Below are 27,174 nucleotides of genomic sequence, written 5' to 3'. Positions count from 1 at the left end.
TATTTGAAATCGCCATCACGGTTTTTATTCAAAATCGCAATTGAAGATTGCGATTTACGTTGAACCTACTTGCCAGTAGTGTGTCCCTAAAGCCCTGTACCGAGATCGACCTTGAAGTGCGCCACAAAAACCAGGTTTTAGCAGTGAATCCACGGATCGCTGAAGCCTCGAGTCCACACTCACCACACTCAAGGGGCACACGGGACAGGCAGGAGGTCCACGAGAGGCTGCAGACGAAGGAGGAGAAAGGAGAAAGAAGGAGTCAATCGCCCCCTGGCCCGGATAGCGGAAGTAGTTCCAGTGGTCAGTGAAGGAGCAGCGGAGAAGGTGCAGCAGTGCGTGGGGCTTCGAAGAAGATACGAAAGTGTAAGGTAGGAGTAGTTGTAAGAAGGTGGGAGGCGTTGTCCGATGTTGAGGATGGACGCAAGTAAAGAGAAGGAAAGATTAGGAGAGAGAGAGAGAGAGAGAGAGAGAGAGGAACAGGAAGTAGGACGTCAAGGAAGTGGGAATAAATCTGTGTACATAGACCACGAAATAGAGGGAGTTTTACTGGAGTCTATCTATGAGTGTTTTCTTTCGCGGAGTGTCACGAGCGTAGCGCCGACCCTGAGGCTTAGAGACGGGGGTCTCATCTAGGCTGGGAGTAACACGCCCTGCAAGTTATTGGGTCATTTTCGGATCAGCAGCGTATAAAGCAACGGGTTGTATTTCGTTTTCTATTCACAAATATTCAGCTGAATTGGTGATTTCTTACGATAAGTACCCAAAATAAGGAAAATATAATTAACTACAGTTATGTACATTTATTAGTCGGTTATTGTAGTACATTAACGCTGCTTGTTAAGCTGGCGTAGAAATCGTATTATTGAGATTTTCGGAAGAACGATCTGCTTTGTACATTATACAGATATTTCCTGTATTTGAACACGTTTTTTGGCAGTTCCATGAATGACGGAACCGGTCTGCTGCCGTAGAATACCTCCATGAAATCCTGCAGAACGGGTAGCTTGCGACGTTTCCATCATCATAGAGCTATAGTCTAGATCAACTTCGTTGACAGTGGTGCCTATTTCTTGTGTTTCCGGTAGACATGCTTGCTCAGATTGTGTACACTGGTCTCCAGTGGTTGTCGAAGCATTGTGTCGCATTGGATGACTCGTACTGACAGTAATTGAAGATGAATCTGACATCGATGAAGGTTGCGATGAATACGCTTGTGGTACCGCTGTGAGGTTTTCGTGTGATAAATTTTTATATATTTCAGGAGTTACTGTACGATGGATACTACCAGTTGTAGATCCTCTTGGTGACGTATAGGGGTACTCTTTTAATGGAAGCTCTGAGCTACATACGTCTACTATTATGCATTTTTTCTTCATGTCTGAGCCTTGTTCAAAGCAACTGTAATCATTGAGTGATGCTCCACTGGACACGCATTGAAATTTTATGTTAGATTTTGAGCCTGTATCATCTTTTTCGAAATTTCTGACAATTTTTTGTTGCTCAAATCTTCCTTCTGTCGAAGTTGATTCATCATGTAGTGCATCCTCTGAGATTGCGTTTTCCTTCTGCTTGTTGAGATTTGCATGTTTTTCTCTTTGGTAGTAAATTGCAGAAAAAATTATAACATTTAGAAGTAGTAGAAAGCATCCCACTCCAATGGTGATGTTGAATGCTGTTGAGTAGTTTTGGTACTGCGAGTTGGCCAATTGATTGATTATATCTTTGCTGCTATCTATTGTATTCATCTGGTTCCGCTGGGGATACGTCGCAGCAATTGGTGGCATAACAGTCATGTTTGGTGGGCATTCTGAATTTTTGAAAGTAGATGCAATGAATAAATAATTAGTTAGATAATTTATAGAGATGTCAAAAATAAAATGTAATTCATCTTTGTAAGAATTCAGATAACTAAACGGTGTTGAACAAAACTAAAAGTAAATATTTTTCAAAAACTAGGAATATTTAAGCAAACAGCATCAATCGGTAATGAGCAATTCTCGCTGAAACCAGGCCGCCATCGGCACCCATCGTTAGAATTCCAATTTTATGTCACTGATCGCTAGTTTTCGATAAAACTTAAGGGTGGTCCTCTCTGTTTTCTCAAATTGGTGGACCCCTCGTACGCCAGCTAGCTGAACAGTTTGCGAAAAAGCCAATTTTTTGATAAATCTTGGGTATTTCTTCACGGGATATATCTCATATTTCGCTTGGAACACAAAGCAAACTTAGTGGCATCGTATAGAGAAAGGATATAGCTTTCATTTAAACTCGAAAAAAATTTGGCGGCCATTTTGAATTTGGCCGCCATTTTGAATTTTGTTAGAAAAATCGTTTTTTCACCATTAGCGCACCGCTAGTTTTGAATTCTGCGATCGCCATCAGAAAGCTGAGGAAAAATTGCGTAAGATAGGCTACAGAAACTAGGTGAGCAATGGTATTTACCCTATGATATGAACGATTTTCTAAATCATGTTATACGATTTTGACGTATATGGCGAGTGCAATCAATACAAAATTTTTTTTTGTACAACAAAGAAACAAGTGTTCAACCGTTGGTGTTTTATTCGAGTCGAGTGTAGAATAGGAGTATTATTTTGAGTGAAAAAATCTGGCGGCCATCTTGGATTTTGACGCCATCTTGGTTTTAAGTAGTAGAATGAGTTTTCACCTTGATACCACTCAACATGTTGAATTTTAATGCTACCGTTACACTTATTCTTCTTCTTTTTCCTGACGTTACGTCCCTACTGGAACAGAGCCAGCCCCTCAGCTTAACTAGCTTTGAAAACAAATTATCAAATATGATTTTTTAACGCTTATTTGCTACCTGAATGATTCTTCTGCATATCTTCGAGTTGAAAATAGCATTATTTCTTTCATTTATTTGGTCTAAAACCATTGATAGAAATGAAAAATCAGTTGAACAGCTGAGATAAGATTAGAAAAATAGAATCTGATTGTTTAGTTTTAACGGAGGCTTCATAATTCAACATGATGAGCACTTAGATGGTAAAAAATCATTCAACTGCTTAAAACCAAAATGGCGTCGAAATCCAAGATGGCCGCCAGATTTTCCAACCTCGAAATAATACACCTGCGTTTCGGCATTACGTCCACATGAGAACAAAACCTGCTTCTCATCTTTCAATCTCGCTATTTTTTACATGCATGTTGGGCGGTATCAAAAACAATACTTTATGGCTCAGAAAATCAAGGATGTTTTTTTGCTTCAAAATTTAAGATTTACATTCTAAATTAATGCAGTTTTGTCAATGTTTTACGTTAAAAATACAGATATTACCACAAGACTTACTAATGTCTCGACGCACAATCTATAAACTTCACTCAATGAACAACAATGCATATGGTAAAAAAAATGTTTGTTCAATGCAATCAATGTTTTTGGACGGTTTTCATTTATTGAATTTATTTATTCATTATTACAGAATTCAAAGATATGTCGAAGAATTATTCTGTTGTCAGAAATCGCATTATAGAAGAAAATTCATATTTAATAACCTGGATTTATGACTAACTAGTGGTCCCGGCAAACTTCGTTTTGCCATCAAGTAGGCTGTTGAAAAACACTTTTGATCGTCCCATATAAAATGACAGTTTCGTTCGCGCTCGGTTTTTCAACTTTCTCGGTGAATATTTTGGGATTTTTATACGCACAAACACGTCGGAACCCTTGACGAACAAAACTGAGAAAAAATCATTCAAATCCGTTGACCCGTTCGTTGACCATTTCGTGATATACAAACACCACTCCATTTTTATTTATATAGATAAAGCTGAGTATCAGGCTCGGTTCCAGTAGGGACGTAACGTCAGGAAAATTGAGAATAATAACAAGAAGAGTATACGTAACCTTTTGCTATTGATAGCCTCTAAATTCAACATGCTGAGTGCTGTCAAGGTTTTTTTTTTTTTTTTTTATTTCTTTATTAACGAGAATTTTAACTTAAAAGCTAGTTCTTCTCTTAATAGCTGTCAAGGTGAAAAATTCATGATTCTACCTAAAATCAAGATGGCGTCGAAATCCAAGATGGCCGCCAGATTTTTTCACTCAAAATAATATTCCTATTCTTCACTCGACTCGAATAAAACACCAAAGACTGAAAACTTGTTTCTTTGTTGAACAAAAAAAAAATTTGTATTGATTGCACTCGCCATATACGTCAAAATCGTATAACATGATTTAGAAAATCGTTCATTTGATAGGGTAAATACCATTGCTCACCTAGTTTCTGTAGCCTATCTTACGCAATTTTTCCTCAGCTTTCTGATGGCGATCTCAGAATTCAAAACTAGCGGTGCGCTAATGGTGAAAAAACGATTTTTCCAACAAAATTCAAGATGGCAGCCAAATTCAAAATGGCCGCCAAAATTTTTTCGAGTTTAAATGAAAGCTATATCCTTTCTCTATACGATGCCACTAAGTTTGCTTTGTGTTCCAAGCGAAAGATGAGACATATCACGTGAAGAAATACCCTATATTTATCAAAAAATGGGCTTTTTCGCAAACTGTTCAGCTAGCTGGCGTACGAGGGGTCCACCAATTTGAGAAAAACGAAAGGACCACCCTTAAGTTTTATCGAAAACTAGCGATCAGTGACATAAAATTGGAATTCTAACGATGGGTGCCGATGGCGGCCTGGTTTCAGCGAGCATTGCTCTAATATAATAAATACAGGGTGATCACTAATTTATTGACTGAGCCGCTGGATATGATACACCGCGCGGCCATTGCTAACGTTCAAGGATCCGTCGTAATCATAGTCATCATCGAAACTTCAACAGTAGTTTTTCTGTTCAAAAATGAAATTTGTTCGACGAAAATGTGTTCACCGTGTTTCTGTTGGAGAACAGAATACAGTGCAAACTTGTTCATGATCTTGAATGAAAAAACTGCTTTAGAAAATTCTCAAATTGATGACGGAGCATGCTCCCTTAAGTTTCCAAAAAACGCGCTTTTATCCCAAATTCTTCAGGAAAGGAACAATTGCGTTTGATGAAAAAGGGAGGAAAACCACGGTTATACCTTTCCTAGGGAAACACCGCATGTACTTTTGAGCAAATGTGCTAATGTAGAATATCTAAATATTTGTTGAAGGATCACAGCAAGCCGTGCGCGCAGGCAGCTGCGTTTTTTTTTTAAATTCAGCTGATGAAAATTAGATTCGGCGGATGGTACTATGACTCGTGCAAATATTCTGTAGAAACATGTTTTTCAAAGTGATAAAAGTGTTTTTTTTTCGGAGTTTATATCTGAAGACTATTTGTAAGGTTTTGTTTTTTTTTACTTTTATTCAATTTGCTTGCGCTCCAAAGTGCTCTGTGATTGCTCCAGCGAATGAATTCGTTTTGCGCGACTCGTTTTTTTATCTCTTGTGTGTGTTAAGCATGTTGATTCAAAAATTTAATAGGGTTCGTGGATGCTCGGTTTGAGATGGATTATGAACTGCATTTATTTTTGTTGCACCGCAACGTGCATTTTGATGGGCAGAGCTATGTTACGGCTCATATTATTGTTCATTCTTAGAGGAGCAACGAAGTGCAGAGGAGTTTCGAAAATGGATTTTGGTGAGTTTGTTCTGATCAGAAGCGCATGATTCTTCTTCTTCTTCTTCTTTCTGGCGTTACGTCCCCACTGGGACTGAGCCTGCTTCTCAGCTTAGTGTTCTTGTGAGCACTTCCACAGTTATTAACTGAGAGCTACTATGCCAATGACCATTTTTGCATGCGTATATCGTGTGGCAGGTACGATGATACTTTATGCCCTGGGAAGTCGAGAAAATTTCCAACCCGAAAAGATCCTCGACCGGTGGGATTCGAACCCACGACCCTCAGCTTGGTCTTGCTGAATAGCTGCGCGTTTACCGCTACGGCTATCTGGGCCCCTTGATTACAATGCGTAAATATTAATCATTTGTCGGCCAGAACGTCTACCGAACGTATCCTATGGCACTACGCATTCCATCAACATTCCACAACATCCCGTAACACCTATGAGAGGTCGTAGAGTTCTCTGCATCTGTCTTAAGTAGGTGTTCAATAAATCATCCTTTCCCATTTCCTAGCTTTCACAAGGACGTGGCCAGGACAGCTCTCGATGATTGGATGATGCGGCAATCTTGTCTAGGAGTTAGAGGATAGTCCAAAATTTCTGACTCTGGTAACGGACGGGAAGGAGGCAACCCTCATACAATGGTCTGTACCAGCTACGAATTTGTGCGGAATGCTTAGTGCTAATTCTGATGCTAATGCTAATTCCTGTTTTGTATATTTGTTATGGTGGTTTTGCTCCATACCGCTAGTTCGATTCTAAGTCAAATTCTGTGTGTCCTTCCAACATTTGAGCTCATTAATTAAACTGAGAGTGCACAAAACGGTAAAACTTATAATACTTAAACCGATTGTAGCATTTCCTAATGTTAACTTGTAGTAGATACCGTTAGTTACATTCATTGCCTACAACGTTGTCGAGGACCGTTTTCAAATCAGAGTAATTTTCTATTGATTTTTTATGTGAATTGAAAATTTTTGACTATAATCTGAGACAGAGAACCGGCAATGTATATCTTATTCTGGGGCCAAAATGGATCAACAAAATGGGCAACAAAAAACAAAAGGCCTGTTGTAACATCCTAAAACAAGTGTTCTGCGAGCGTCGCTGGGCATACAGTATTGGTCAATACAGTTGCAATTTTTGTTTTCTTATTTTGACTTTATACGATATGTCAAAAATGAGTGCAACACTTCTGATTAATTTAATATTCTTTTTTGTTTCAAAGCCTCTTGTTCAAAATGAATCCAAGAGAGGAGAAGCATGGATAAATTATTTAGAAAAAAAAAGATAAATAAACATACATATTTACGGGTATAAAATATCATTTACGAAAAATGTCTAAAAATAGCATCAAATTTGCTTTATTTTTACGTTTTAGAGTTTCTTGGGATCCTAAGAAATGACCATTTATTTTCCCGTTTGAAGAGAAGTCAAATAAAGGGAAACACTAGCTGTTTGATTAGAAAATAAATGAGCACTACTTAAGGTTGACCGTTTGCATAAAAAATATTAACTAATTACTGAGACGTCCGATCTGAAAACGGTCTTCGACGAAGTTGTTGCCGATGAATTTAAATACAAATGTATCTAACACTATCAGCATAATATACTGTTAGATACATTCGGCAACCATCAATTGCATATGGGCGAATGCTATTATCGATTGATGAATTTATTTGGTTTTCACATTGTAATTTCAATTTGAATACAACATTTGAATTGATTGTGCAGTCTCGGTTTTCATTCAAGAGGCTCAAATTTTGAGAGGATATTCAGGATTTGAAGTAGAATCAAACGATATCTTGAATCACTCAAATATCTAAAACATTTGTCCTGACAGTGTAGTTGAGATCTGTTTCAATTCAACATTGTTCCTTCCTTGTTTTGGCAAAGTTACCAAAATAAATAAAGTCACAATGTTTTTTTTTGCATACGAAGCAAGATACAATACTAAAATGTGTTTCAAAAATTGAATCAGCTTTCTATAATAATGCGAAGAGAGCAACGATGAAGAGAAATCGACCGTTGCAAGTAAGTCCTTATAAAAATTCAAAGTCGAATTTATTTTTATAACTCGTAAACATAGCTTAGCATAAATAAAGAAACAATTAAGCTCAACAGTTTGGTAATTTTGCATCTTCTAGTGTATTGAAAATAAATGTTGCATAATAGGAGAGAAAAAATAGATGGCATGAGAAGTAAAATTAAAAAAAATCGAGAAATGAGATTGTAGAGCACTGTGAAAATTATGTAAGAAAACGTTTTCAACTATGCTTTGACTTGGCTTACCTGTTGGTACGGTCTGTGCGAATGGCACAACGTTTGTTTCAGTCTTTTGTGGCTTGGTAGTGGTTTTCGCAATTGTTATTAGTCTCGGTAGCGTTATATTTGGCGGTTCCTTTAACCTTCCTGAAATTGTATATTCATGTAACAAAGAAGTTTGATAGGGTAGAGTAAAGTGGGGCAAAAGTTCGAGTGGGGTAAGAGTTTCTTTTTGAAATTTCTAGCTCAATTCAAAACAAATATTATCAATGTCATGGTGGTACGAATGCTATTCAAGTAAGAGACTTTCAATCCAAATATCATAAAAATCGATTGAGATTTGGGAAAGTTATGGCTATTTGTTGTTTTTCGACGTGAATATTGTAATTTTTGGTCAAACTTTCGTTGCATGGAACCAATTGAAGATAAAATCTTTTTCAATATTTTATGTAAGGGCGTTTCTAGGCCTATTATAAGGTTGCTTTGAGGTGTATTAGTTTTTGCATAAATGCTTGAAAACCATTTTTGGCCCATAGTGGGGCAAAAGTTTGAATCAGCGGGGCAAAAGTTCGACCCATGTATAAAATCACGGAAAAATTTGCAAATTGCCTTTAATCCACATAATATCTTCAAATTTAGTTCAATTTGTCTGATCGTGTGAAAACTGTCACCAAAATTTTACATTTCCACTTAGTTCTGCGAAAAACTGCTATTTTTGAGTATATTACAATCAACCCGGTTTTGGGCAATTTTTTGATGAAAATTTAGTCTGTATTTTTCGTCAAACTTAAGTTTACGGCTGTTGTAAAGTATGCTTGTCATAAAAGGATCGATATTTTGTGTTTTAGCTAGCGAACTTTTGCCCCACACTAGATTCGAACTCTTGCCCCACCGGTGGGGCAAAAGTTCGAATAAGACAATCAATTTTGAAACTGTTATAACTGAAAATGGGTAAATATTTTGACACAAGTTTGTTCAGCAAAATTATAGCCAATATGTTGAAGGTTCACTGTATGGTATTTGTTTTGTTTAAACTGCTATTGTTTTCCTGGAAACTTTGATTATACCACTAAGGTCGAACTTTTGCCCCACCTTACTCTACAGATAAAAATATGTGTAACAAGATAAACTACAGCTAAATCTCATATAGTCGATATTTATCATTTAGTCGATAAATTGAAATATCAATGATAAAACAGAAATGTTAGTATGGTTTCATGAACCAATGTTGCGCAATGGAACATTGTTTTATGGGGGGTTTTCTGTACCGTTTTGAGTAATATTACGGAAACTTAAGGCCTCAATGCAGTATGACTAATCAAAAAGTAAACAAAATAAATAATTCTGTATGATTCCTAAGCGCTATCGAGCTTTCAAGACATTTAACTTACATTAATTTTGGGTTTTAGCGTTTGCGTTAAGATGAAGATGCATCGAAGCTAGGGTTTCAATGCTAGTAATGGACCCCTTAGTAGTTGAAATTCGTTCTCGACGCTTTTCCGCAATGAAATCTCAGACGCATATATGTTTTGTGGAGTCTAACAACACATTCAATATCTTTACTGCATAGTACGCCTACGAAACATACAAAATCACAAATTTGTCGTTTCCTATTATGGACCCTCCATTTGATTCCCATGTAATCTAGCTCGCTGCCGACGTGCCTATTATGGACCCACCTGGAAATGCGTATTATGGACCCTCTTGTGTGGTTTAATTTACAAAACTGTTCAAATATCTGTATTTATCCCGTAATGCGGGTAGATCACCTTTTCGAGGTGCGTTACGAGGTAAGATCTACCATTTTGTACTCTTGTTGTATCTGTTCTTGTGAAGTTCCGGTCGGAAGAGTATAAGAGAGTAACAAGTCACTAAGACCCACCTATTTGTCCTAGATGATGAGGAGGTCGAAGTGGAAACATAGCTCAATCAGCATCTGAGGTTGGTTTCAACTCATGAGACAAGTGCTTTCCGAGTTCAAGAGTTTATCTTTCGATATCTAGGAGGGAAACGATTCCGAATCAGTGGAGTAGCAGACCTCCTAACTTCTAAAATAAGCTTCTTGTTTCAAGGAATCTAAATGTCTCATGCGATGAAACCTGTTCACAGTTTCAAAAAACGACTTTGAAGCTTATAAGTATTAGCAATAATTTGATACGCTAGAGTACCGATGCATGGTCAAAATCAGTATCATTCAACCAGCATAGTGGCCGAACCTGTTTAAGGGGCGCGCTTTTGAGAGTTTAATGGTGACAAACTGTTTTTTTTTCCAAAAGGTATAAATAGCGGTATCTTTTTCTAAAGAGGCTCTATGCAAAATGGTAAAGAATGATATTTGTATAAAAAACGACTACTTCATTATTTCTCAATAGTAATGGAGTAGAACGACATGCACTAAACAAAGGACACGGGTATACCACAAAAGATCAAAGAAAACTGGTCGCAGTGGTTCATCCCGAACAGAAACAGAATCTGTATTTATGTGTCTCAAACCAAATATTTTGCCTGAAACTGCTGACTAACAATGTAATCGAAGTTCCCCCGGTGGATTTTCATAGGAATAAGGTTGCTTTGAGTGTTGATTTTATGTTTTTCTGTAGGAGGTCCATAATACGCAAAGGGTCCATAACCGGCATCGACTCTAAAAATTTTCGCAAGCTCAAATCTAGAGAAGCAGACAACCGTTTGCTCTGAAAATAGATTGATCACTCGCTGGTGATATTCAATCGATCAAATTTTTAGCGTAAACGGTTGTTTGGTTCTCTAGATTTGTGCTCTTGAAAATTTATGTTGTGGCTTCGATCCATCTTCATCTTGAGTAAAAAAAAAAATCGGATAAAAAAACGGTAAAAGATATCTTTTGAAACAAAAAAATATATCATGTGGCACACACGATTATACTCTATAGGTACCGTCTATGGGGGTGACAATGGGTCTAGGGAGTGAGACTGGGTCAAAACGGAAAAAATATGAGTTATGAAATATTTCAGCTAATAACGCTGATATTTCTAAAATTAATAATTCATATGTTAGGGAACACATTATTACACGTAATTCATCACAATATACATTTTTAGAAATAATAGTTTTTGTTTACTATGTCAATAAACTTATATGTTGAAAATAGATAAAATTTGCAACATTAAATTTCTCCTGTGTAAAGTATCACGCATGTACTTTAACCTCTATCGTTATATACGTTATATATCATTAGTACACTTCACACGTATTTTCCGTAATCTATTTGATTTTTCCAGTAAATTTTATTTTTTTTCGGTACGGTGTCTAAAACATCAAAAATGAGGGTGAGATTGGGTCAAGCAAGAACGATAGTAAATGAAATTGCAAGTCCAATTTTTTGACATTTTACGCTGCCTGGTGTTCTCTTTTTTCATTAAGATGTGTTTATTTTTTCTAAATACAGCATCTCTGAAACATCAAACAAGTCTACTTGAGTATTCCGTGCATTGAATAACAATGCAACGCATTTTGACAACTTCTCAAACCAGCAACTGTGTTTCGTGCCCAGCAACATCGTAAAATTTTATCAAATGGATTTTTTTGAATTCAATTATTTATCAGTGTTTCCATATTCTAGAAACATCTCACGGGAGTACAAATGAGTTGGATCGCTGAAATAGCGGAAAATGACGTCAACATCTGCCTAAAATGTTTTGATCGTGGAATATCGCACCGAAACTTCGCCGAAAATGTCAATTTGAGGATAAAAAACAAGAAAGTTTATGCAAACTTGCCGATAAATGTTGGGTTCACAAATTTTTCTCATAGATCTTCAATTTTTTTTTGTATATTCGTTCTTTTAAGTGGGTTTATCATACTTGTGAAACATCTAAGATATCTTTTCGTCTTGTTTGCATCGTACTTCATCAATATTTTTCAGCTGTGAATGGTTTTGTAATCATATTCTCAAAAACAAGTTATTTTAATTACAGTGACCCAACGTCACCACACACCAGATTTGAAGTTTATTGGAGTTAAATTGCGATAGTTATTCAATGAATTAATCGTACATATCCTTTTTTGACCCATCTCACCCCCAACGACGCTACCCAGGAAAGTCAAGGAAACTTCAATATGAATAGATCCTGGACTGATCGTGAATCGAATCCAGACAACTTCAATAGGTAGGCGCCACAGAATAGAGGAGAGATCTGCAGGGTGGCCATAGTCTTGATTTTTGGTCATTAAACCAAATGGATATTAGTCTATTCGAAATTCATGTGGCCTCGAAGAGTGTATCTAAACGACTAATTTTAGGCATTAAGATATTTTTGAAAGAATTCGAATTAATCAAATACGAAGTATTTTTTTAAATGGTGTTCCTAAAAATATAGTTTCGTAGGTTGGACCGCTCAAACAAAATAAAGAGCTGACTGCGAAAAATGTGTATGTATGTTTGAATGAGTGAATATGCGTGATATATGTGAGCCATGTAGGGTGATTTACGGCTTCGGCACCATTCGACTATTATTGGCAACCAAATTTCAAATGCCAAATACACAGTATTTTCTATCAAAACAAAGCAATGAAAACATTCAGATGATTCGTCGTTCTGTCAGCTTCGCACTGAAGTGATTTTCGAGATAGAACAAATTTCGCTAAAGATGTGATCAATTCAAATGAATTCGTCTCGACATGCGGCTGATTTGGAGCTGCCGAAGATATTCACATGCAGTTATTATGGGAAAGCTGCCGAAGAAAACAGGGCTGCCGACAATAGTCACACTGACAAGACCTGTTCGAACGTTTCCAAAAAACTTCTAACAAGTCTGAATATAGTACATAGCTGTGTGAAAACGCCGACCAGGAATCTGACTTTAAAAACTATTAAATATTTTATGGGCCATATAAATCATATTCCGTTCAAATATATGGTGTCGGTCCCGTGCAGTAAATGTTATGGTGATAAATAGATTGAGATATTTTACTTTTATTACTTACCGTCATAGTACTCAGGTTTATCATCAGTAAAATGATGGTGCCGCATTGGAAGATAGGCGGCATCATCGAACGAGTGAAGTTGTGGTATGAGACTCAACCACATCGATAGCTTGTGCCCACGATAATGACTTCGTGCTGTCACACTGCAACCTGAAATAAAGAATCCTGTATTTTAATAGCCCAAAATTGAAATTTTCGATTGTGCCTTACCAGACTTACCTAGCTCCAGGTAAATCTGGTTGATAGAATCATACATATCCCAGTTTTCCAGCTTAAGAACAGTGTCCTTTTTTATATCATCGAAGCTATCGTTATCGTCACTGCTATCATCACTATTGTTTTCGTCATATGATTCTCGTCTCCCATAGCTAGGACTATCTTGCATAACATTGATTTCATCGGGTTCGTTTATAGTGTCATCCCAGCTATCGTTGTCCTTATTGCTGTTGTACTCTTCATTGCTATTGGTATCGAAGTAACTAGTGTTCATGTTACTTCGATAAAGACTTCTCAAGAGCTTGTTGTTTAGTAAAAGTGGCGGTATCTGATCTTTTTGAAGACGAAATTTGAAATTCGATCGTTTGTACCGAGGGATACTGTTGACATTATACAAATTTCGTATGCTTCCATGGTCATTCTTCGATATGTCCCTCACATTTGGCGTCTTCAGTCCATTGGGCATTCTGGAAAGTATTTATTGAGCAATATTAACGGATAGCAAAGATCCCTCTTTATTTATATGAAAGAACTTTTTCTGTTGCTAGCAGTTACTTTGTATAGTAAAGTAATATTCATTTTTTTTGCTAAGAGAAATGATACAGAATAACAACGATACCTCGTATAATTCAAATCTGTACTTGATATACCTATTTCTCAAAACAAGCAACACAAATTGAAAGGATTTTAAATTAAAAAAAAGACACCTACACGTTAGTGCTTCCAGTGGACGATTTGCCCTTTGAAGGAAGCACCACACTAGACAACGGACTAGCATGCAACGCCCAGTGGCACAGTCGGAAAACATTCCTCACGTAAAGTTTTCGGCCTGAAGCGGGAATCGAACCCACACTCCTTGACTCGATGCGGCTAAAAGCTTGGTAGCACTAACCGCACGGCCACGAAGCCCAAATTATTTAAATTAATAAATTTGCCTTCATGTCTTTGATTTTACTGATATCAAAGATTATGTTTGTACAGTTTTAATCGTTCATGATTTTTTTAAACAAATTATAAAATATTACCTGACTCAAACCAAACCATGAAATTCAGATACACATAATAGAAAATATATTCTCGAGTGGTAACTCTATTTTTGCTAGAAAGTGTTATCAAATATTGACTTTAAAATATAGATTGATTTGTTCAGAGAAGCCGGGGCATTTGTCTTTTTAGTCCCTCCCTCAAAGCCGTGTTTGCTCAGGGTTTAGACGGTAGTTTGCCACCGAACCATTCGCGATACGTGAAAGGTTAATTGCCATATTAGAAGCTAAATGAAGTCGTTTGCCAACCTCGAAAGATTAGGATAAGTTGACCATTATTGGAGCACTTTAGGAAAACAGCTATAAAACGTTGTTAAATCGAACGGTTCAGTTGTCAAAATCGAACGGTAATGTTTCCAAAATCGGACCGTGCAAAATCAAACCGTGCCAAAATCGAACGGGCACTGTATTGGGGTGTATTTTTGAATGTCATGACTTTTCGAAGAATCGGGTCATTTGAGGAACCGGTGTTCAAGCAGACGACATTAGTCTAACGCATGGTTTCACAAACTGTGGGTCGCGACTCCCTGTGCCGATCCTTGGTGGGTCACGAAAAAACATTAAATTGCATACGTTTTGTAGGTTATTGATCGCCTCCTTAAATTTTGGCATCCGATTCGAAGTTATTAATTACTCTCTTTTTTAACTTGAACAAATTGTCCCAATGATCGATTATCATTAGACCAGGTGCTACGAATAATTAAGACTCTTAAGGGGGTCTTGATATGAAAAATCGAATGAATGACAGAAAATGTGTCCAAGAAAAAGGGATTGTAATTTCACCCGATTCTGTTTTTGCATGGGGGATGCGTACCGTGCAAAAAAGTTTTAGTTCAATATTTCAAAATCATGGAAGTTCCCAAGTAGATTCTTCTCCTTCTTTTTGGCATTACGTCTTCACTGGGACAGCGCCCGCTTCTCAGTTTAGTGTCCTTATGAGCACGTCCACAGCTATTAACTGAGAGCTTTTTTGTCAAAGTTGCCATTTTCGCATTCGTATATCGTGTGGCAGGTACGATTATACTCTATGCCCAGGGCAGTCAAGGAAATTTCCATTACGAAAAGATCCTGGACCGACCAGGAATCTAACCAAGGCACCTTCAGCATGGCTGTGCTTTGTAGCTAGGGGGTGTTGTCTCGAAGATTTAGGTTGTTCAAATTGAACACAATCTTTTCCACGAGTGTTAACCGTTGTGTATTTGCTTGTCTCGTAGGAAACCACATTCAAAATGCACACTTAATATACTTCACACAATGCTCCTTCAGTTCAATACAGGAAATGGTCCCAATGAATAGACTTAATTAGAAAGTTCCTGGCCGTATGTTAATTAGAAACATATTTTGAGCAGTTGTACAAGACTTATGTATAATTTGGACCAAACACAAAAGTTCTTTAACAGGTGGCGGTCTTTGTGTTACATAAATTGTACAACAATTTTTAGCGTGTCGAAATCACGACCGTACATTTCTAGGCGTACTCTGATCATTTTCATAAAAATTTTAGTTTGACAGCAGCCTGGCTGCTTGTTGATTTTCTGTTCGCATCCCCCAGCTTTGTAGCTGCGGACTCTAACCACTCAGCTAAGGAAGGCCCCCTAGTAGCTCTGAACTAGGGCGGTTCAAAATTAAAAAATATTCTTCTCCTTCTTTTTGGCATTACGTCTTCACTGGGACAGCGCCCGCTTCTCAGTTTAGTGTCCTTATGAGCACGTCCACAGCTATTAACTGAGAGCTTTTTTGTCAAAGTTGCCATTTTCGCATTCGTATATCGTGTGGCAGGTACGATTATACTCTATGCCCAGGGCAGTCAAGGAAATTTCCATTACGAAAAGATCCTGGACCGACCAGGAATCTAACCAAGACACCTTCAGCATGGCTGTGCTTTGTAGCTAGGGGGTGCGGTCTCGAAGATTTAGGTTGTTCAAATTGAACACAATCTTTTCCACGAGTGTTAACCGTTATGTATTTGCTTTTCTCGTAGGAAACCACATTCAAAATGCACATCAGTTCAATACAGGAAATGGTCCCAATGAATAGACTTAATTAGAAAGTTCCTGGCCGTATGCTAATTAGAAACATATTTTGAGCAGTTGTACAAGACTTATGCATAATTTGGACCAAACACAAAAGTTCTTTAACAGTTGGCGGTCTTTGTGTTACATAAATTGTACAACAATTTTTAGCGAAATCACGACCGTACATTTCTAGGCGTACTCTGATCATTTTCATAAAAATTTTAGTTTGACAGCAGCCTGGCTGCTTGTTGATTTTCTGTTCGCATCCCCCAGCTTTGTAGCTGCGGACTCTAACCACTCAGCTAAGGAAGGCCCCCTAGTAGCTCTGCACTAGGGCGGTTCAAAATTAAAAAATATTTGAAAATCCAATCTCCCATATGTTTCCTACCTTCCTTACCGTAAAATAGTACCTGTGAAATTTTCAGCTTTCTAGGAGGTGATTTAAAGGTGGTCCAAAGTCAATGTAGGTTTATATGGAAATTACTATGTAGAAATTTTGAGATGTGTTCCAAACACACTAGTACTGTAATGTAAGTACAAACTTATTATCCCATAGTAAAAACTCATTCTTCAAACCAGTGGTGCAACCAAGGGGGGGGTTTTGGGGGTCAAAACCCCCCCCAGAGCAAAAAATGTTCCTGAGAATTATCAAATATATTGTTGAAATTCAACTCTACAATCCACGAATACCGGAGTAGTAAGTTGTAATAACTGTTATGCTCTTCTACGTTGTTGCTCCCTAATTTAAAGACCTACAAAAATGTCATTCAATTGTCTCAGCCGTTTGTCGACCGATTTAAACACTTTTAGCTCTAAATGAAAGCTACACCATTCCCATAGAACGCTATTAAATTTCATTGCGATCGGACTTTTGGTTACAGAGTTATGATTCAAGCAGTATCGTGAAGTACTAGAAAAAGCATATTCTAATATTTTCAACTGTCTGCATTTTGATCAATTTCTCAGCAATTTTTTAACCAATTCAAGTTCTTTTATCGGCTATTGGAAGCTTTGACATTCATTCATAACCCTTAAAAATTTCATTGAAATCGAATTACTAGTCATAGAGATAATCAATAGAAGAATTTTGTAAAGTACTGGGAAAAATAATAACTTTATTCTAAAGTATTCATTTTTTTACATTTTGATCAATTTCTCAGCTATTTTAATCCGATTTGAGCTCTTTTTTCATCGATTGAAAGCTCTGACACCATTTACAATCATATTGCAATCCAATCAAAAGTTACAGAGATAAAAATAGATTTATTCCAAAAATCTCTAAAATTCCTCTTTTTCAAATTTAAACCTGGCTCATTAATCTTAAAAAAATCAATGAAAAAATCATTTTTCGGAGTTCTGTTTGATCTTTCGACCTTGACACTTGCTTTTCCCGGGGCGAGCGACGAGGGCAGGATCAAACATGTCGCGCGTCGGTCTCGTAAGTGAAAAAGTGGCGTGATCGGTGAGTTCGGTTGAAGAAAGTGAAAAAGTGCCGCGATCGGTTAGTTCTGTTTGATCCTTCGACCTTGACGCTTGCTCCTGGGCAGTGCGTCAAGAATGCCCGAACAGTTTTTTTTTTATTCTTTTTGGGTTGCGCGCTTATTTTTTTTCCTGAGTGCTTTTTTATAGCCGAGCAAACGAGTGAAGCCGAAAGTGGATTGTGGCTGCTCAGTCAAGAATAACGGATCAGTTGGTGAGCTCGTTTCATGCTACTATTTCTAATCTATAAAATATGTATGACTGCACATTCAATCGTTACAATGGTGGGATGTAAATATGAATTTTCAACAAACTATGGATGGTTCGTCACTGTGAGTGTCGACACAAACTCTGATTCATGATTTATTTATGTTTAACATTTTTTTTCCAGAACACCTCTTACATACCTTTATTTTTGTAATTAAAAAAGCTTTGAATGGTTCGACACTACAAGTGTAGACTTGCGAAAGGTTCACTTTATTCAACAAACTTTGGATGGTTCGCCACTGTAAGTGTCGGCATAAGAATAAGAGTGTTCTATGATGTCCCAACCAATCGAGTTTTTTGTTTCTTTTCAAATGAGTAAAATATAATAACACATGCTTTCGTCCTGACAGCTGTAGGAATGTTACATTTAGGTATTTGTTCAACAAACTTTGAATGGTTCGTCACCTCAAGTGTCGGCATAATTTTCCTCTACATAGAAATTGTTCATATCAAATGAAAATATTATATTTACGTATAAGCATGTATATATCTCACAAATCATTGTTTATCATGGTCTAATCGCTTATCAAAGTGAATCCTATGACCCAACGATCCTCCCCATTAACAAACATCCCTCCCAGTAACCTTTGTGGAGATGCAGAGGCAAACACGGTCTCCAAAAAGCAAAGGTTACACACTAACATTCCTTCCCCCAATCCCACCTGACTGCAAGGACGTGGCCGGCGCCGTTATTGACCCTGTATAAATAGAGGCACTGAATTATGCACACTGAAGAAGATTATGGCCAATCCCAGCCGAACTTCTAGTTGATTCTTTGTGCATTTTCACTGACTTCGGTCAATCACGGAATAGCAACCATTGATATGTGTAGTCAGTCTAAGCTAAGCTAAGCTAAGCTAAAAAATCAATGAAAAAATCATTTTTCGATATTAGTTTACAGATTACTATATAAAATAGTGAGATAAAGTTTGATATCCGCATTTTGACGTGCAGTTTCCAGGACTTTTCGCAAACCATTGAACTATTAGAAAATGCCAGATAGAACATAGTCGCAACATACTAAAGTTTAGTTGTTCCGATACAAGTTTCCAAATAAATGATGAATAATAATTACTTCAAACCTGTATTGAAATGTTAGAAGGATTCAGTCTCACCATCGGTGGATTAAGTCAGGTTTTTCATGTTAATCTAGAGAAAGTTTCAATTTTTCTACCTGAATTTTTTTAACCTTGTTATACTTTCCCTAAAGTAGATTACCTTTAAGGCGAAGTAGGCCGTCATTGAATTTTGTACGCGTCGTTGATGATTGTTGCTAATTCATCTCACGATTTCGAATCAAAGAAAATCAGTTGGTTTTGCACTGACATACCTGAAAAAGTATCAGCATACTCTATGCATGTTAGCGCGTACAGTGATACTTTTTCAAGTCAATATAAACTATCAAGACTGAGTTTTATCACTGAACGAATGACGGGCTTCTTAGCCTTAAGTTCACAAAACCCCCCCTAGAGCCAAATCCTGGTTGCGCTACTGCTTCAAACCATAATAAAGAAATTTGCTGAAGAGAGAAATTTAATCCGATGAATAGCAGAAGAGATATTCATGAGTTTGTTTGCTATTATTTAGCTTAATTTGGGACTATAGCTCTGCAAACATGTACAAAAATACCAAACAAAATTAGCTCAAAAGGGATTTGCTTCTTCAGCAACATCCTTCATAAAGGTTTGAAGAATGAGTTTTCAATATGGGATGATAAGTTTCTACTTACATTACAGTGCTAGCGTGTTTGGAACATTTCTCAAAATTTCTCCATAGTAATTTCCATATAAACCTACATTGTCTTTGGGGCACCTTTGAATCACCTAAAAAGCTGAAAATTTCACAGAACACTATTTTTATGGTAAGGATGGTAAGGAGCATATGGGAGGTTGGATTTTCAAACATTTTTAAAATTTGAATCGCCCTACTCTGCACCCTAATGTGCGATTGACTCTATTGAGTAGCTACGAATCCTTAAACAATATGTATAAATATTCTGTGGATTTCGTTCAAAATAAACTCTAAGGGCACGACCAGGAAAAATACTGGTTGGATAATAGAAAACAGTGGACACATTTTCATGTAAACTTTCATGATGTTGATCGAAAAAAACTGCTTTTGAAAATTCTCTAATTGATGACGGATCTTGGCCCCTTAATTTATATTTTATTGAAAAAGACTAAAAGATCCGTGTTTCACTCCTGTTTTCTTTTATTTACGTCGAAGATGATATTGTGACATTGCTTTAGATGTGTAGGAACTTAATATTACCCGCTTTTTGTCACCTTTAATAAAATGCAGAAATATGTGTTAATCAATTATGTATTTCTATCATGTTAGTCCATTGTTTTAGAAGGCGAGCCGCCAGTGTGAGCCACACTGACAGTTCGTGACAGCAGAATCTCGGCTTACTTGACGTACACAAATTTCGTATCGGTTAGTCCCTCTCAGGTCGTTCCTTGTCTAATATGCTAAAGATTGATCTGAGCTATTCTAACTGTTGTCATTAACTGTTAAGCTTTATGAAATTCTAATCTAATCTGTACGGTATCTATCGAAAGTTTTTTTTTTCTATCTTTATTAACGAGATTTTTAGCCCTAGTTCATCTCGGGACCAACGGCTTTACTTCCCTTCCGAAGGAAGTCGTCACTGAAATTTTTAGTGACTATCTCGGGAATGGGATTCGATCCCAGGTCCTCGGCGTGAGAGGCGTGTGTTCTAACCACTACACCAGGTCCGTCCCCTCTATCGAAGGTTGGTAAAGACGAAAAAGCACACCCAGTAAAGACATGATCGTATATGATAGGGTACAAGAGTACAAATGTGGAGGCGATAAACGTACATTTTGCATGCAGTCTAATGGCGCATGTACGTATATCGCCTCCACATTTATACTCTTATGCGCTATACTATACGAGTTTGTGTTTACTGGGCAGTATATACTGTGTCCAACGTATAATGTGAAATTATAAAGGTGAAAATTTGAACTTATTAATAATTCCAACCTTTATTTAGCCCCAGGCTTAAGACTGTACAAGGGCATCCGATTATCTCGGAGAAAACACAAGGTCGCTTGCACCATGGTTCCGGTTAGCATAGGAAAAAAGGTGGAGCGCGCCCTGATACTCCATAGGTTTCGTTAGTTGTTAGCTTCTATTTACCCCCTTCCCCCACTAACCATTCATTTCTAGCCGCATTACACTATGAATCACCTGTGCGGTGGACTTTTACCACCAGAACAGGAAGCTCGTAGTGTTAATTCATAGCCAATGGAAATAATCGCTACCGACACTTCTTTGTTATCTTGGCTGATCGAGTGTTCAAGGAGCCAATAAAATGAAAAGCCCCTTATGACAATTCGAAATCTAAACAAAATGATGCCAAACATACGTGAGGAGGCGTATCCTATTCTTGGAACTTTTGATTCACTACGGCAGGTTTTTAAACTGTTTGGCTTAATTGGTCACAGTATGCGTCATAGAGAAGATCTTCTTATTTCAGAGTTCCTGACATTTAAGAAGACAAAATCCTCCCATACTAATGTGCCCAAGTAGTTCTTTACCCTAAATATTTTGTAGTGTAGATATAATATGTTTCTTTAATGTTCAATGCTACACTTAAAAAAGATAGGTCCTTGCTTTCATGTTTGTTTACTTACCCTGTTTTTGCAAAGTTGGTCAAATACTGCACTAATATTTGACTTATTTGTTTGTCTTCTAGCGAATAATTTGATGAAAAAAGTGGCGACACTGGAAGTCCAAAAGTGAAAGGCACGTCTTCGCCACGAACAGAACCTCCACGCTAAAAAGAAAATCTTCTTTATAGTTAACCATGTACTCTAAATCGTTTTTAAAATTCACCTCAGGAAAGTCACGTTCGCCGGATTGATGTCTGAAGTGTAAAAAATATGATTTTCCTTCCTGCAGACTATGCAAGTAGCCCAATCGCACCAATGGCGCTGCAGTGTGACCATCGCTCAGTAGTTCCAGAATGGTGTCACGATGCCCCAATAAATTTCGAGGTGGGTGCTCCCAGTCCGTATACTCATTCTAAAACAAGAACTTATATAATTTATTTCAAATAACAGTGTACTGCATGGCACTTACCCTCAGAGTTGAATAGATTTCTTTCAAATGAAAGTGAAACACGTTTCGTACGTAAGTTCGTAGTATTCTGTCTCTTCTTGTTTCATTAAAGCCAAACTCCAAGTCTTGAGCGTTAAGGTCGTTGTACGATTCATAAGACGTCAATCCAAACAGTAATTCAGCTCTCGGAAAATTTGCAAATTCGATCCCATTTGTGCTGTTGAAAATGGAAGAAAAATATATAACTTCAATGTTGAAAAATGATATACCACAATACTGCCCATAACTGCATATTTGTAACATTCGCCAAAAGTAGGCATTGAGTAAATGGGATACCAAGTTTGCATTTTATTGCAGTATGGAATGAAACTAAAATTTCAAAAAATCACTAAAAATTCAAAAGTGCTTATTTGAGGCTGAAATTTTGCACAACTCATATCGCATATTGGGTGAACAGTCAGAAAATATTTCTGATAGAAATTTCGTTTCTACTGCATTATGAGGCTCATGTATAATCTCAATGTGACTGTTATGCGGTTACAATTGCCAATGTGACAAAACAACTTGGTATTTTTTTTTAATTTTCTAGAACAATCTCACAGATTTCAGTAAGTTGATCGAAAGTATGTATCATTTGATGACACTTTCCGGTATTAACTCGAAATAGTCAAAAATGTCGAATGTGACAAATATGCAGTTATGGGCAGAATAGTTAGAAAATAAAAAAAGGACCTCGAAGGATACAGACGCTAATGGAATTAAATGGTATAGCACTAAATTCGGTTTTCATTTATTTATTGGTTTTAAGTAAATGATTTTTTTTGGCAAATCTATAGTTGTTCAACATTGTAATGATTTTATATATGTATTGACTAATGAAGGTATAATAAATAGCCCTACCCTGAATTTGCATGGAAACTATAACATGATGTAGGAATCATAGCAATTTACAATACACAGTTCGAATGAAACGTGTAAATTTCTGAGACATATAATGCTCATAATTGGAGCGTGGAGTATCACGGATATTTACATGATATGTCATGTAAACTTTAATCATATGTCATGTAATCCAGCAGGATCCTGTGTGATTACATGACATATAACACATTTTTACATGATTTCAGACTTAAATGACGTCATGTTTACATCGCATAAATGAAGTTTACATGCCGTTAAATCTTCATTATTTTTCAACAGTGACCCTTTTTTTGAAATTTTGTTCTGAATAAATTACCGTCATTACTGTGATTACATTAAAAAAAAAAATATTACCTTGTAATTGCTGATCCCAGTGGTAGAGTAGGTAAACGAATGTTTGCTGTTCTGGGGTTGATTATTACGGTACCGTCCACAAATGGTGCGTATCCTGGTAGGAATCTAGAAATCAAAATTAAAATCATTATACTGGTTTTATGTTTCGTACATACACTACCCGCAAAAAGTATGCAAAGGCTTTACCGAGTACTGTAACACTCGGTCTGAATATTGTAAGAAGCTCAAAAAGCTTGAAATTACTAGAAACTGACGATCTCCGGTGATTCTAAACTTTTTGAAAATGCATGCTGCAATACTCGACGAAGCGATTCTATACTTTTGTCGGGTAGTATACATGTTTTATTTTTGGTAACATTTAAATTTGAGAGGCCCAAACACAAAGGAGTGTAAGTGACATTTGTTTGTGTACTATTTGTACGGAAAGAAAAAATGCTGAAAATACTTCAAAGTCGATGTTTTCAAAACAAGGTTTTTGTCATTTACACATCTTTGCTTCTAACCCCCTCATTTCAAATGTCCGAATCCGAAAGCCCTAATTTAATTGTTGTAATTATACATTCTACACGGCCAAATAAAGGAAAAGTCTCTGTCTGCTCTGCCTACTAAATAATATTTGAAGTGCAATGTTTTTCTGTTTCAAACAGGTAGTTATAAAATAATGGAAATTCTCATTAGATCCTATAAGAATTAAAATGTTCTCGTTTCGTTAATATAGGTATGTCGGGTAAGATAAAGTGGGAAGCGATACGCAGAAGCTCAATTAGAAAGTGTTGCTTATCTATACAAGGATACTTTTCGTTGTGGTGTGTGAAAAGTTTCAACATTTTTATTTTACCTGGGATTGGGAGGAGTAATTCGAAGTAGTTCTGTAACGGCTTTGGTTCTTAAACAGGGTGCTATGTCGTCCGCCAATAAATCTAGCTGACATCCGGTTTGATTGGCAACATATTGTTTTATTGCTAATGGATCCCTTTGAATTGCCCAAGGCGAAAGAGCTGATCCGCTCAATAACACTACTCGGTGAATTAAATCTGTAAAGTTTTGTTGGGAAATTGAGCTTGTGATGTAACTATGAATTTAATGATTTTATACTTACCGCTAGCTACAGGGGAAACTACTAGAATATTAGCTAATGCTGCACCCGTTCCGTGGCCCATTAGTGTGATTCGCGAGGGGTCGCCATGAAAAGCTGACAGGTTTTCTCTCAGCCAATGCAAAGCCGCCACCAAATCCATCAGCCCAAAGTTGCCTTGAGCACTACCCTTTGCTCCAGTTTTCAAAAAACCTGAGGAATAAAATAATCAATTGAAAGTAAATCTATTATATAAGTTCAAGTGGGACAAAAGTTTCTTTTTAGGATTTCTATCACAATTCAAAACTAATGTTATAAATGTCATGGTGGCTTGAATGCTAATGCTGTTTACGCTACATTGAAATTTAAATATTTTTATCTGTGTATTCAACTAAGGTACTTTCACTCCATATATTATAGATATCAATTGAGATCTGGAAAAGTTATGTTATTTTGTTGTTTTTCGACGTAAAAATTGTAATATTCGATCAAATTTCCATTGCATTGAACTAAATGCCTCCGGTGGTGCAAAAGTTCGTCTATTCGTAAAACAAATGTTGTTGAAGATCCACTGTGTGGTATTTGTTTCTTTTTTAATTGTTTTATATTTTCTGGAAATATTGATTATTACACTAAGGACGAATTTTTCTAACTTTATGGTTTAAAGACGTAAAATATAGGAGACATGATCCACGGGAGACTTGTTCCTTCTCCATTTGGTCGAAATCTAAAACAGTTTTATTCCAAGCAAATGTTACGTCTATACGGATTTTCTTACAACTTATAGCATACATATAACAGTTATTACTGAAACTTATTTGAAACCTAGTCCAAACTCAAAAGAGATCCAATCCTTTTTGTTTATCGCAATGATCGACTGGATGGAGCATGTGGTGGAGTTGCAATTATCTTTCAAAGGCGTATACAACATCAACTTTCTTAGTTTTTTTTTTGAAACTAAAGTTTTTGGAACTTTGGGTGTTTCTGTTGAAACACAGCTTGATAAACATACTTTCCTAGCTGCCTATTTACCTTTCCAATGCACTGCACGCTAAGCTTATTTTACCGGAAATCGGTGAATTTCACCGTAATCTCAACAGCTGAACAGTTCGGTGAAATAAAACACCGTAACTTCGTCGGAATTTTACGAATTACGGTGAATTTTTACCGAATATTGTAAAAATTTACCGTACTCCGTTAATTTATTTTACCGAACCGTTCAGCTGTTAAGATTTCACAGGAACCCGTAAAATAATTTAAGTGTGTGGGCAGCAAGTTGATTTCCTCAAATCGACTTGCGACAATTGACTCGCAATAAGTCAAAATGTTTTGTCATTGGCGATTTTGATGCCAAACATCGCTCATGCAATAATTCGCAAAGTAGTTCCTATGGCAGAACTTGATATGATGAGTGCTCTTCAGAATATTTCTAAATTTAATACCATGATACAAATTCTTATTTTTCCTCTTCTAGAAACTCTTCTTCGATTGCTTTGGCCTTAAACGACTCTAGTCACCTGTGTGATTTTGATTATATGTATCCCTGTTACATTTCAAATATCCCATGAAAGATTCTCATGTAAGCTCCAGATTTAATTTAGGACTTACTAGTCCACAAGTTACACAGGACATCGAAAACATTCTCAATCAAGAGAACGTTTTCGAAAATTCCTTTGAGACTGATTTGGAAGAAGTGAGAACTATTATTAAAAAAAACAAAAATATGAAAGCTTCTGGCGATGCTGGAATTTTTGACATACTCATCAAGAAACTTCCAGAAAGTAGCTTATCATTCTTAGTTGATATATTTAGCAAATGTTTTCAATTGGCATATTTTCCTGACAAATGGAAAAATGCTGAAGTTGTTCCAATTTTAAAACCAGACAAAAATCCTGCAGAAGCTTCTAGCTATCGTCAAATCAGTTTGCTTTCCTCCATCAGTAAACTTTTCGAAAATGTCATTTTGGACAGAATGATGGTCCACATCAACGAAAATTCAATTTTTGCCTGTGAACAGTTCGGATTCCGACATGCACATTCGACAACTCATCAACTTTTCCGTGTAACAAATTTGATCCGTTCCAAAAAATCTGAAGGCTATTTTACTGGGCTTCCTCTTCTAGACATAGAAAAAGCATTCGACAGTGTTTGCCTTCATGGCTTGATAGTAAAATTAAAAAAAACCCTAATTTCTAACAAACATTGTTAAAATAATCCAAAATTATCAGTCAAATCGTGCACTTCTGGTTAATTATCAGAACTCTAAGATTGTAAGACTTTCTGTAAGAGTTGGTGTTCCTCAAGACAGCATTTTGAAGTCAATATTACACAATATTTTCACATCTGACTTACCTGAGTTACCTCAGGGATGTCAAAAAACTTTGTTTGCGGATGACACAGGTCTCTACGCCAAAAAACGAAGCCTGCGTGTTATCTGTAGTAGATTGCAAAAAAGTTTGTATATTTTTTCTTCATGCTTGCAAAAATAGAAGATTTCTCCTAATGCTTCCTCAACTAATAATATACTTACACAAACACAGCTTACACAGCTCTTTATTTGAAACCTTCAAGTAGACATGTTGTCATGATGTGAAGGGATTCAATAAATTGGTCAGAATATGTTAAATATATAGGGCCTATGTTAGATAAGAATTTAACTTTCAAAAATCACATTGAGGACATTCAAGCCAAATGTAATAAATAGGGGAGATCCCCCAGTACCGGACAAAGTCGAAAAATTGAGAAATCATGGGTCGATCACTATTGGTGTACTACAATGAAAGATAGCTTTTATGCAGAGTAAGAATTGTCATATCGCCTTGAATTTGAGCATAATTAGTAATTATTTTGATTATGGCAAAATATATTTGAATCACACACGCCAGATCGAATTTAATTAAAAATTTGAAAGTATTAATG

At 36.6% G+C, this 27,174-nt stretch overlaps 1 protein-coding gene across 8 annotated transcripts in view; it reads right to left on the bottom strand.

The window, feature by feature from the left end:
* Positions 1-783: 783 nt before the first annotated feature.
* LOC5564085 overlaps positions 784-27,174 on the bottom strand; it is a 79,161-nt gene continuing 52,770 nt past the window's right edge. For 7 of the 8 annotated variants that reach the window (XM_021844379.1, XM_021844378.1, XM_021844381.1 and 4 more), the window contains 10 exons: positions 24,280-24,468; positions 24,019-24,214; positions 23,181-23,285; positions 21,927-22,122; positions 21,681-21,869; positions 21,479-21,621; positions 13,010-13,482; positions 12,800-12,949; positions 7,865-7,984; positions 784-1,810 (listed from right to left, as the gene is read on the bottom strand). In XM_021844379.1, the coding sequence (XP_021700071.1) occupies positions 900-1,810; positions 7,865-7,984; positions 12,800-12,949; positions 13,010-13,482; positions 21,479-21,621; positions 21,681-21,869; positions 21,927-22,122; positions 23,181-23,285; positions 24,019-24,214; positions 24,280-24,468 (2,672 nt within the window). In that variant the 3' untranslated portion in view covers positions 784-899. The remainder of the gene's footprint in view (positions 1,811-7,864; positions 7,985-12,799; positions 12,950-13,009; positions 13,483-21,478; positions 21,622-21,680; positions 21,870-21,926; positions 22,123-23,180; positions 23,286-24,018; positions 24,215-24,279; positions 24,469-27,174) is intronic. The other variant, XM_021844386.1, reaches the window with a different exon arrangement.

Source organism: Aedes aegypti, chromosome 2 (genome assembly GCF_002204515.2).
Source record: "Aedes aegypti strain LVP_AGWG chromosome 2, AaegL5.0 Primary Assembly, whole genome shotgun sequence".
Taxonomy (NCBI): Eukaryota; Metazoa; Arthropoda; class Insecta; order Diptera; family Culicidae; genus Aedes; species Aedes aegypti.
The sequence above is the reverse complement of the archived record's forward strand: the minus strand, read 5'-3'. Positions and strand labels throughout refer to the sequence as shown.